Source organism: Lolium perenne, chromosome 3 (assembly GCF_019359855.2).
Source record: "Lolium perenne isolate Kyuss_39 chromosome 3, Kyuss_2.0, whole genome shotgun sequence".
NCBI lineage: Eukaryota > Viridiplantae > Streptophyta > Magnoliopsida > Poales > Poaceae > Lolium > Lolium perenne.
Genome location: NC_067246.2, coordinates 283484944 through 283497915, shown reverse-complemented (window position 1 = coordinate 283497915; position 12972 = coordinate 283484944). Strand labels below are relative to the sequence as shown.

Below are 12972 nucleotides of genomic sequence, written 5' to 3'. Positions count from 1 at the left end.
GACAAGGTGCGGGCACTATTAGTATACTATGCATGAGGCTTGCAACTTGTAGGATATAAATTACATAACTCATATGCTTTATTACTACCGTTGACAAAATTGTTTCTTGTTTTCAAAACTAAAGCTCTAGCACAAATATAGCAATCGATGCTTTCCTCTTTGAAGGACCTTTCTTTTACTTTTATGTTGAGTCAGTTCACCTATTTCTCTCCACCTCAAGAAGCAAACACTTGTGTGAACTGTGCATTGATTCCTACATACTTGCATATTGCATTTATTATATTACTTTGCATTGACAATATCAATGAGATGTACATGTTACAAGTTGAAAGCAACCGCTGAAACTTTATCTTCCTTTGTGTTGCTTCAATATCTTTACTTTGAATTATTGCTTTATGAGTTAACTCTTATGCAAGACTTATTGATGCTTGTCTTTAAGTACTATTCATGAAAAGTTTTTGCCTTATGATTCAATTGTTTACTCATGTCATTTACCATTATTTCAAATCGCTGCATTCATTACATGTGCTTACAATAGTATTGATCAAAATTATGTTGGTAGCATTGTCACTAAGAAATTATCTTTGTTATCGTTTACCTACTCGGGACGAGTAGGAACTAAGCTTGGGGATGCTTGATACGTCTCAAACGTATCTATAATTTCTTATGTTCCATGCTACTTTTATGATGATACTCACATGTTTTATACACATTATATGTCATTATTATGCATTTTCCGGCACTAACCTATTAACGAGATGCCGAAGAGCCAGTTGCTATTTTCTGCTGTTTTGGTTTCAGAAATCCTAGTAAGGAAATATTCTCGGAATTGGACGAAATCAACGCCCAGGGTCCTATTTTTGCACGAAGCTTCCAGAAGACCGAGGGGGAAAGGAAGTGGGGCCACGAGGCGCCGCCACAACAGGGCGGCGCGGCCAAGCCCTAGGCCGCGCGGCCCTGGCGTGTGGGGCCCTCGTGTGGCCCCCCGCGTTGCCCTTCCGCCTACTTAAAGCCTCCGTCGCGAAACCCCCAGTACCGAGAGCCACGATACGGAAAACCTTCCAGAGACGCCGCCGCCGCCAATCCCATCTCGGGGGATTCAGGAGATCGCCTCCGGCACCTGCCGGAGAGGGGATTCATCTCCCGGAGGACTCTACACCGCCATGGTCGCCTCCGGATTGATGAGTGAGTAGTTCACCCCTGGACTATGGGTCCATAGCAGTAGCTAGATGGTTGTCTTCTCCTCATGTGCTTCATTGTCGGATCTTGTGAGCTGCCTAACATGATCAAGATCATCTATCTGTAATGCTATATGTTGTGTTTGTTGGGATCCGATGAATAGAGAATACTATGTTATGTTGATTATCAATCTATTACCTATGTGTTGTTTATGATCTTGCATGCCCCGTTGTTAGTAGAGGCTCTGGCCAAGTTTTTGCTAGTAACTCCAAGAGGGAGTATTTATGCTCGATAGTGGGTTCATGCCTCCATTAAATCTGGGACAGTGACAGAAAGTTCTAAGGTTGTGGATGTGCTGTTGCCACTAGGGATAAAACATTGATGCTATGTCCGAGGATATAGTTATTGATTACATTACGCACCATACTTAATGCAATTGTCTGTTGCTTGCAACTTAATACCGGAAGGGGTTCGGATGATAACCTGAAAGTGGACTTTTTAGGCATAGATGCATGCTGGATAGCGGTCTATGTACTTTGTCGTAATGCCCAATTAAATCTCACCATACTCATCATATCATGTATGTGCATTGTCATGCCCTCTCTATTTGTCAATTGCCCAACTGTAATTTGTTCACCCAACATGCTATTTATCTTATGGGAGAGACACCTCTAGTGAACTGTGGACCCGGTCCATTCTTTTACATCGAATACAATCTACTGCAATACTTGTTTTACTGTTCTCTGCAAACAATCATCATCCACACTATACATCTAATCCTTTGTTACAGCAAGCCGGTGAGATTGACAACCTCACTGTTTCGTTGGGACAAAGTACTTTGGTTGTGTTGTGCAGGTTCCACGTTGGCGCCGGAATCCCTGGTGTTGCGCCGCACTACACTCCGCCACCATCAACCTTCAACGTGCTTCTTGGCTCCTACTGGTTCGATAAACCTTGGTTTCTTACTGAGGGAAAACTTGTTGCTGTACACATCATACCTTCCTCTTGGGGTTCCCAACGGACGAGTGCTTTACCGTCACAAGGAAGCTACTACGCCACATCAACTGTGCGCAAGCAATGACCACGACGTGAAGGCCTGCACCTACAAGCGCCCGTCCCCGCGATTTCGTCCCATTCGAGGTGGAGAGGAGGTGTCTGCGATGGCGACTTGTTCTGCGTCGAGCCCGCGTTGATCCACAGCTGGTACGCTGGTTAGTGCTTCGATTTCGCGCCCCTGCCCCTCTTACGTGCTTTGATTTCGTTCCGATAGCTAGAGCTGTTCGTCCACCGAGATGATTTTGGCCATGGCCGAGATGATTTTGGTCATGTCCATGTTGATTTTGTGGCGGAAACTCATTGGTGGCTTGGTATAGTTTGCATTAGCCCCACTGGTGTGTTTGATTCGCACCGGATTATGTCGATTTTGATGATTAGTATCCCGATTTGTACTTGTACTGTTTGTTCATTGTCACACGTAGCACGACAAGTAGCAGATCGAGTTATCGTAGTAGTACTAGTAGCAGATCGAGTTGCCGTACTAGCAGTAGTAGATTCGAGTAGTAAATCCTACACCCCACAGATAAATTCCAAATCCAATGATGGCTGTCATGTAGTTTTGAGTAGTTCAAGGTATTCGTGATGTACATTTTTAGTATTTCAAGTTGCTGTGATGAAATCCAATGTTGATGTGATTATTTTGAGTAGGTCAAGTTGCTCTTGATGCAATCAAATAGTTTGATGTGATGATTTGAGCAGGTCATTTTTGCTGTGATGAAATCCATTGTTGATGTGCTTAAATACAATGCAGTTTTCAGTTGTTGTCATTGTATTTTTGGATGTATATTTATCAAGTCATCAAGGTTATTGGAAGATTTTTTCTTATGTTTAATGGATGTATGTGTTTAAGTGTTGTTGCATGTATATTTTTAATACTGTGGGTGTATAAAACTTCATTAACATGTTATTTTGCATATGCATTTTCAAGACAGCAAGGTTATAGGAAGATTGACTTACCCTATGGATGTATATTTAAATACTGTGGGTGTATAAAACTTGTTAACATGTTATTTTGCATATGCATTTTCAAGACAGCAAAGTTATATTAAGATTGACTTATCCTTTGGATGTATATTTAAATACTGTGGGTGTATAAAACTTGTTAACATGTTGTTCTGCATCTGCATTTCAAGACAGCAAGGTTATATTAAGATTGACTTACCTTTTTTGATGTATATTTAAATTCTGTTGGGTGTATAAAACTTGAGTACATGTTGTTCTGCATCTGCATTTTCAAGACAGCAAGGTTATATTAAGATTGACTTACCTTTTTGGATGTATATTTAAATATTGTTGGATGTATAAAACTTGAGTACATGTTGTTCTGCATCTGCATTTTCAAGACAACAAGGTTATATTAAGATTGACTTACCTTTTTGGATGTATATTTAAATATTGTTGGGTGTATATTTAAAATAGTTATGTTGTAGTTAATTATGCTGCTGTTATTTGTAGATATTCCATGGGTTCTCATATACCACTATATCTATAATTCATACATTTTTTAACTGTTATTTTTTTGTTTTTTCAGGTTTTTATTCTGGATCACTTGTTTCTGTCCTCTATTAGGTTGCAATGAAACCTGTAATCCCACTCGTAAGAAATCTATCCCACCATATGCATGATTTTTATGTATATTGTTATGTCATGCTGATTAGGTAATTCCTGCTTTTCTACTTTTTTGTATGTTGCAGAAACATTCTAAAACTCCAAAGAGCCGGCAGAAGAACTCTAAATTCAAGAGGATGAAGGAGAGGTTACAGTATAAAAATGTATCTCAGGGTGTGCAACAAGAACCAGTACCGCTGCAGACTGTTCCTCCTTCTGATGAGCCCCCTTTCGATGTGCCAGAGCATCCATTACATGATGAGGAAAATGCAGACGAAGATGATAATGTTTTTGAGAAGAAGGTTTTTTCTGTAACTCTTTTTTGTTACTACTGTATGCTTCCCCTTTTTTATTTCTTTTCTTACTTCTGCATGCTGTAAATGGGTGTTGTTTCTCATGCTACTACATTTTTGTTGCAGAATAACTTATTCAACCGTTCTTCGCCAATGAAGGTTGTTAGGGTTTGCAAAGGAATGACATCTAAGCAGCGTGATTTGATCAGAGGAGCAGATTTTGGTGCCATCCTTACCATGAAGTGTTCAAAGCTAATCCCAGAGTTATGCAGATTCCTCATGGAATACTTTGATCTAGTGGCTTGTGTTCTTGATTTTGGTGAGAGGGGGAAAATCCCAGTTAATGTTCAGTCGGTTGTGAGTGTGATGGCAGTACCCATGGGTACACACCCTGTCCCTTACAAGCAAAACATCGATGCAACAAGTTCAGTGCTAGAGATGATGGGGATCAACAATGGGAGGCAACCAACCTTATCGGAGGTGGAGAAGCAGTTGGAACGCAGCTATCCCGCTGATGATGCTTACATAAGGAAGTTCATTATCTTCCTTATGTCTTCCGTTTTTGCTCCTACAACTGGAATTTATGTTAGCCCAAAGTGTTATCCATCGGCGATTAACATAGAAGCAATCCGAAGGTTGGACTGGGCAAGATTTATTATCGACATCCTCATTAAGACCGCGAACGCCAAAGGAAAAAAAAGAACTGGTTTAATGCTTGCATGCCATACCTAATGGTGAGTTCCTTCATTTCTGTTTTGACTCTTTCTATTTTTTTATTGTTTCTGTAACAATTTCTTACAAGACATAATCATTTGTTGTTTGTAGGTTCTATATGTAGATTCACTGGAAACAGACGTTGTAGATTTGCCTCCTGGACCTCGCATTTGTGTTTGGACTAACCAGTTAATAAGGCATGTCGTAGATTTGGATACCAACACTGATGGATCATTTGGAAAATTACCGGTACTGCCCATTGTTTCTTTTAATTCTTTCATTTTTTTTTGGTTTTTGCAAAGTATGAACTGGTTATCCTAATAAATATACACTAGCTTTTGTAAATAGTTTCTTCTTTGTACCTTGCATATGGTGCCATTAAATGATGTTCAACATTTTATGGAATAGCATGTTTGATTTTACTTACCAAGATTTTTATTCTAATTTTTTTGTTGAACTGCCACAACTCAAGGCTTGCTTTAGGAACAAGACTGTCCTTTTTAAAAATGACCCATCTGCTATAGACATGTTCATCAGATGTCATGCACCAGAATATCCAAACGAAGAAGTAAGTTACTGGTGTTTCTTCTTCCATTTCACATGAAATGTTTTTGTAGTTACTATGAGTGCACAAGTTTCTAATGTTTTCATTCTCTTTTCTGCTTTTTTGCAACAAAAATTGGTACAGTACAGAGAAGTTGTCATAAACATGTGCAGTGCGTTTGAGGATGGCTTATCTCACCTTATCAGGTCCTTTGCTCCGAATCAAGTAAAAGAAGGCAATCCTGATCTTCACCAGGCAGAGAAGAAAGTTGATAACATGAGCAAGCACAAACGCCATAGGAGAGTTACAAAAGCGCAAGATAGTGTCAGGGACGATGGGAATCAGAAAGATGTGCAAATGGACCAGCTGGAAGGTGAAGCAGATCCAAGAGACAATGCGGTAAAATCCAAGAAAAGGAAACTCGATGACAGATTTATTGCTGCGGGACGACCTAAGAAGAAGAAGATGAAAGTGACTGTCGTCAGCGAAGATTGTCATGACGAAGGACCCGCAGTTGTTTTGGAAGAAAAAGCATCAGATGGTCAAAGTGTTGACATTACATGTAACATTTTTGCTGAAGATGATCAGACACTCAACAAAGAACCTGCGAAGCTATACGAGGAAGCTGGTACTGATGAAGGCACTGTGAACATTGAAGAAATTGTCCAGGCCAGCGAGGTAGTACTTCCTATAGTGCCTGTGGAGACAGAAGTATCTCTTCCGCATACAAACACGGTTGATGCATTGAGGATTCTTCAAGGATATGGTACTGGATCTCAATCAAGCACTGAAACTCCACAAGTTCATATCACTGGAGAAGGCATGCAAGTGGAGCAAGAGGATGAGAGAAGCAATGGTTCTGCTCAACTGAAAACAAAGACGAGTAAATCTGTTTCATTTTCAGACCAGGGGCAGGTTACTCCAGTTGCTAGGAGGCCTGTCACTAGATCAATGTCTCCTGTGAAATCTCCATTTCTGAAGGAAGATGTCAAAAATACTGCTCCTAGCCCAAGGAGGCTTACAAGGTTTGCTACTGCTGACGCACGGGCTAATGCTAGTTTGACGAAGCTTTGTAATTCTACTTCATCTTCTTCAAAGTCTTACAGAAACATGTCCAAGAACTTGTCCGTCGAACTTGGAATGCAGAAACTCCAGAATCAGAACATCAGAGGAAGGTTAGAGAGTTGGCAGAAGATTTCCCATCTTTTGATCTCGGTTTCAGTCCTGGGGAGCAGACAGTGGTTGAGCATACAGCTCCTGAGCTCACAGTTCCTGAGCTCAGAGTTCCTGAGCAGACAGTACATGTCCAGCAAGCTGAAACAGTACAAAAGGATCAAGATTCACAGGTCGATGAAGTTATTGTCATTTCTAGCAATGATAGCGGTGACTCCCTTGACAAGATTTTTGCTACAATTGAGATGCCTACCTCAGGAGGAAAAGCCATTAACTTGCAGAATTCATCTGGTGTTTCACCTACAACTTCTGGTAGTTCCACACCCGTTCCTCAAACAAAAAGGATTTTGAAGCTAGGACCTCAACAGAAATCGCCATTTGTTGCAAACGATAAGAAGCCTTCTGTTCCCAAATCAGATACTGAGTTATACAACAAGGTGTGCATGTATGGAGGCAGAAATAGAGATAAGTTGAATGATGAAAGGATTATCGACTATGGAAGTTTTTTCGTTAAACTCCGCGATTTATCAGACTCAGTCAAGCTAGGAGGTTGGCTAAGCAACACAACCTGCGAGATCGCATTGCAAGTGCTTTCTGCAGACATGGTCAAGCAGATTTTTTTGTTATGCCTCTCATGATTGCGGTTAGTAAAATCATTTTCACTTAAAATGTTTCTTTTATGCATTTCCTGGATAAGTCTTTTTTTCTCTCTTTAAATTTTCCCCTTTTATACTTTATAATGGTGTGCAGACTAAACTAAGGAGTGCAACCAACTGTATTTTAGATAGGACTGTTAGAAAAGCTTTCGAGTGTTCACCTACGCACCGCCTAGACCACAAAGATATGGTACGTTCTATCTCTTTTTTTTAGCTTTTTTGCTTCCTCTATTTTTTCTTTTTTAAAAACTTCCTGGATACATGCTTACTGCATTTTTTTCTGGGTGTTTTTTTATACAATGATAAATTATTTCAACGGAGATTCTACATGTAACTAAAAAACTTATCACCAATACATGATTCAAAGAGTTAGAACATCCATTGGAAGTAATTTTTACAATTTTTCTCAAATATAACATGTTTTTGTGTTGCCACGGTTATGCTCCTGCCACGGTTATGCTCATGATCCTACTTTTCTATTCTACTACAACTGTACAGATAATGTTTTCAGTTCTTCAAGATTTGACACCTGAAGTCAAGAAAATGACTGGGCACTGCTATCTTATTGTGCTGAACTTGACGTACGGAAGGTTTGAAGTGATGGACTCACTAAGGCGTGAGGGGGACAAAGCGCTGATGGCTGATGCTCGAACGATCATTGGAAGTATCAAACATTTGTGGGCAACAAACTACAGTGAATCAAAAATCGACATCTCGAAATACAAAACAGTGCACATAACTACACCAAGGCAATTGACTACGTAAGGACTAGTTTCTTTTGCATTTCCAATTCTACATTTTCCTAGTTCTCCATGGATTTTCTAGCTCATATATGCATTTTCCTTTTGTTATGTTTTCCAAGGTATGACTGCGGGTTCTTCATGCTCAAGTACATTGAGTGTTGGAATGGGAGAAGGATGGCACCAATTAACCCATCAGACATGCCTGCGCTTAGGAAGATATTCCTGAAGAAATGGATGGATTATGTCGAGAACATGATTGACTGGGAGGAACTTCTCTTCCCAGTAAGGAAGTGTTGATCTTCTTCTTTGATGATAGGGAGCCAGGTAATAATGTCTGAAGACTAGAATGAGTATTTTGTTGTCTGTTTTTGTATGACAGTTGTGGTATAAGTGTAGTTTTCTGTCTGCTTTTTCTACACACTGTTATATATATATTTATATGTTTTCTTGTATTTTTCTGAAACAATTTTTGATTTGCATGTGTTTTTATACATCCTGAAGGTGCTTATAAAGTGCATTTGCTATTTTTTTTACAGAGTGCCCCTTTTTACTCTTTTTTTGTTTCTTTTCGAGTGAAAATCATAGATGCATGTGCTGTCTGGTAATTTCATAAAAGATTCATCTAACAGTAAGCACATGGACAACAGTTCAACACTTTGCATTTCATGAAGCACATACTACCACAGTAAGAATACAACAAGTTTGACGTCAACACAAAGCTAAGTTCATTACAACTTAAATCATAAACGAAACAACTTTGCATTTTTCAATAAGCTAGACCATGTCACGGAAGAAATCGATTTCTTTTGTGACAGCCTGGCGTTATCCTATCTTTGCATGTAGCTGCAGTGTGTTGGTTTGACCCACATACACTGCATTTCACAACCTTTGTAGCCTTCAAGTGCAGTCCAGATTTCTTCCTCTTTTCAGCTGGACGACCTTGTTTTGCAGTATAAATCGGATCTTCAACATGGTCAAACTTTGAAGAATTCCCTTGCCCATCATCACCTACATTTTCAACATCTGGTGCCTCATCACAAGATGGAGCAGCCTGTTTTTTCTTCTTCCTTTTTGCAGATTCAGTAGCTTTCATTTCCAATAACTCTTTCTCGAGAGCTAGAATGTATTTATCTATAATGGCTTTCCCTTTCTCTGATGTTGATGCCATTCTTGCTACTATGATGTAATCATTGCATAGAGTGCCGTAGTGCAACTGCTGCCTTTCTTTGTTATTCATCTTCCTGCCCACTGGCTCCTTAGGCAAGTCTATTTTTCCTCCACAATGGTTTCCTCCTGTACTCTCCATCTGTCTAGTATGTATTTCTATGGAATTTTGTAATACAACCCAATTGCACCATTACTCTGAATATATGGCAGCAAAGCATCCCATCCCTACTGAACTTGCAGCACTCGCAGCTGTAAGTTTCAGTTTCGACATTAGCCTCAACTTGGTAGCTCCTACTACCATAGCCATAGACGTAGGTTTTAATTGGGAGAACATCGTAACTTCGGCCACCAATAAGTTGTACATTGTAGGATGTCACTTTACGAAGCTCAGCCCTGAGACGCAAGTAAATGGGTCGCGTGTAAACCTTCAAAGCTTGCTCTTCAAGAGGGTAGTCACCCCACACCCTGAAAGTCTTATCTTCATCCAAAAACTCTACATAATCCTCTGCTACATTAATTTTCTCTTGCAACTTCAAGTATTGTTCAAAGAAGTGATGCAGACTCTGGTGAGGGTTACTGTATGTTTTTAGAACAGCGTTAAACCCCTCACTCCGGGCGGTAGTTTGTAGGAACGGGAAGAAGCGATCCTTGAAGTAAGCTGGGACAAAAGTTGCTCTTAAGTGATACAAATCAGCAAGATGTGTGTTGTCCGCTACACTGTGTTTGCGAACCATATCTGCCCACCTTGTTTCGAATTCATCAACTGACATGATGCAGTAAATAATTGCATTCAACTCCTGCCTTAGCTCCTCATGTTTTGACAAGATATTTCCCAAAACTGCCTGCGCATTCTGCATAATGTGCCACCTACAGTTTCCGTGGCAACAATTTGGAAATACAGCGAGAATTGCAGATCTCATTGCTGCATCTTGGTTAGTAATGCAGTTTTGGGGCTGGAGGCCGCCCATTGCTTCAAGAAACTCTTGAAAGAGCCACACAAAACTATCCACATTTTCATTTTTTAGGAAACCACAACCTAGTTGTATGCTCTGACAATACCTATTGATCCCAATGAACGGCGCAAACGACATATTGTACATGTTTATCATGTACGTGGTGTCAAATGAGAGACAATCGCTGTAGTTCTTGTATGCAGCTATTGCTGGCCCATCAACCCAAAATATGCGGTCAACCTTATCAGCATGATCTGTATGCAAGTTGAAGTAGAAATCTGGGTCTTCCTTTTTATTCCTTGCAAAGTGAGAAAGCAGCTTTGACATGTCCTTGTGTGTTTGATCTTCATCAATGGTAGCCATGAAATAGCTAACATACTTGGTATCATAGGGTACATTGGCCAGACCACCATAGACTTCTCCCATGATCCTCATTACCCTTCCAGCAGAGAGATTCACCTTATGCAAGAGCTTGACAAAGTCCCTTTCTTCCTTAGGAATTCCTTTATGAGACCTTAAATATTTCTTCAAAGAGAACTTCTTTATCATACTGTGATTATGCTCTTCAATGAAATATGTTGCATGCCACTTTTTACCTTTCCTTTTAATCCTTAGCCTAGCCTTGCATTCAGTTTTCTTAGTGATGCTTTTGTTCCTTTGCCTAACCGGTGCCGCCTCTTGCATGTTTATGTCTTCATTCTTACCATTCTTGTTGCAAACGAACATCTGTTTGTCCTTCTGACCATCAACTATCGAGTTCTTGGATGTACTACACTTGATGGAGAATCCAAGCTTCTTAGCATATCTGTTGTAATGCATCTTCGCTTCATCCCATGAATCGAAAATCATGCCAGGATATGGTGTTTGCACTTCAGTTTGGCTTACTAGAGTTGATTGGACTTCATCATCATCGTCGTCACCTCCTGAATCATCAGTAGAAAGTGTTTCACCTGTTATATGGTCTGTGTCAGCGGATGCACCAATGTTGCTACCACTAGCATGCTTGCTCTATCCAGAACTTGCACCAATGTTGCTACCACTAGCATGCTTGCTTTGTTCAGAACTTCTTGTTACATCTGCATTGCTTGAGGTTCTTGTGGTGTTCCCAGGTGTATGTTCTTTTTGCAAATCGTCAAACACACTGAAATCTTCGGTTATTGGCTCATTCAGATCTAGTACTCCAGGAGCATACTCTGGATCCATAACCTGTCAGTAGGAACTAAGATGTTAGCATTTTCTTGCAGGAATGTATGTTAAACTCGACATTTAGGCCATATGACAGTAGTTGTGTTGTTCTTCACTTAGTTTATCATGTTTTGCATGTGCTACTGCTATCAACTTGTTTGAAAAAAGGCATGAAGCATGTAATTATATGGGACATCACATACTGCTAACAAAGCATTTTTATACAAGCACATACTGTCAGTTCATTTTTATACAAGCACATACTACTAACAAAGATCATGGTTTTTTACATAGAAAACACCATAGCAGGCATGTAGTACTGAATTCCTCATTATGCTGTATAAATGGAAACTACATGTTTTCTGTTTTTGGAAATGCATAGTGACTTATCTTTTTTTTCATTTAACTACACAGGTAATTTTCAAGATGGACAACTTGATGTAGTTTCCTACCATTAATTCATGATGCTATGGTTCAAATGGATTCAGGAGAATATTTTTCATGATGCTTTTGGTGCTTTTTCAGCAAGAAAACTACATGGAGTCAAGCAGAAACTCTTCATTTTCTACATCTGGTTCAGCCAATCATGCAATTGAAAGTGCAGCTTCTCCTACAAAGCGTGCATTTTTCAGAAACTATTTCTCATCTAGTTCTAGACACCAACTATTCTAGATGTAGTTCTGGATCTATATGCTATCTCTACTATGAATCATGCAGCTGACATGTGTTTATATGCATGGTTTCCTACATCACTTACATCTCTGTTGTTTTGCTTCCTATTATGCATCAGATTTTACTTTTGCATGTATATTCAGAAATCTGCATGGTTTGTGTTTTCTGTTAAATCTGCATGATTTGGGGCCTTTTATTCCCATGAAATTTCATGTAAGATGTTCAAACCTATAGATTTTTGTCCTTTGATTTTGAGATCCAGATGTATTTTCTTGCTGGTAACAGCACAACCATGGGAAATTGGAGGAAGAGGGGCAGGGGTCAAGTTAGAGTCTGTTTACCTCTTCCTTAGTGTTTTTCCAGAGACTTGTTCAGCAGTTCTGTTTCCTCCGATGTACTTTTCTTGATCAACTTGAAGCAAGAAGGTGTGCAGCCATGGAGATTTGCCTATCCTGGCTGCTGGAGGGAGGAAGAAACGGTGGACGAGAGGGAGATGTAGGTTGGGGAAGAACTGGGCTATGCCCTTGTGTTTTGCACGATCTGATCTGGGCTTTAAATGTAGTTTTTCTTGTCTGTATACGTGTGGTCCCACCTTTTATCGTCCTGTTGTGATGGGCCAAGTCAATAATTCCGGCGGCATAATGTGCCATGTGAGCAGAAAACAAAAGAGGAAAGAAAACTTTCCGTTTTTGGAAAGGTTACCGGGACCACACCCTAATCCGGAAAAAGTGGGCTCCGACAAGGGGGTCACTCCCTAAGACAATCCGGTGCTATAGCACTCTGTAGCCACGTCCTTAACTTAATGTGCAAGACATTCAAGACCTGATGTGCATCATGTAGACACCTATCACCAACTCACTCACTCACACACTCACACAAGCAAAGAAAACCATTCGTCCAAAAGTCAAGCTTCACATCTATGCCTAAGTCGAGGCTCTAGTTGTCGTAGTATCCATAGCCATGAACCCTAGATTAATCTAGGTGCTTCTATAAACCCGATGAGTTCCACGTTGTAATAGACTATTAGCC

The 12972-nt window shown here is 40.1% G+C and overlaps 1 protein-coding gene across 1 annotated transcript; it reads right to left on the bottom strand.

The window, feature by feature from the left end:
- Positions 1-9276: 9276 nt before the first annotated feature.
- On the bottom strand, positions 9277-11289 carry LOC127339983 (protein FAR1-RELATED SEQUENCE 5-like). Its single transcript, XM_051365769.1, has 2 exons — positions 11106-11289; positions 9277-11009 (listed from the first exon to the last, which is right to left on the bottom strand). Exons 1-2 carry the CDS (start codon positions 11287-11289, stop codon positions 9277-9279), a joined length of 1917 nt encoding a protein of 638 aa, XP_051221729.1.
- Between the last annotated feature and the right edge of the window lie 1683 nt (positions 11290-12972).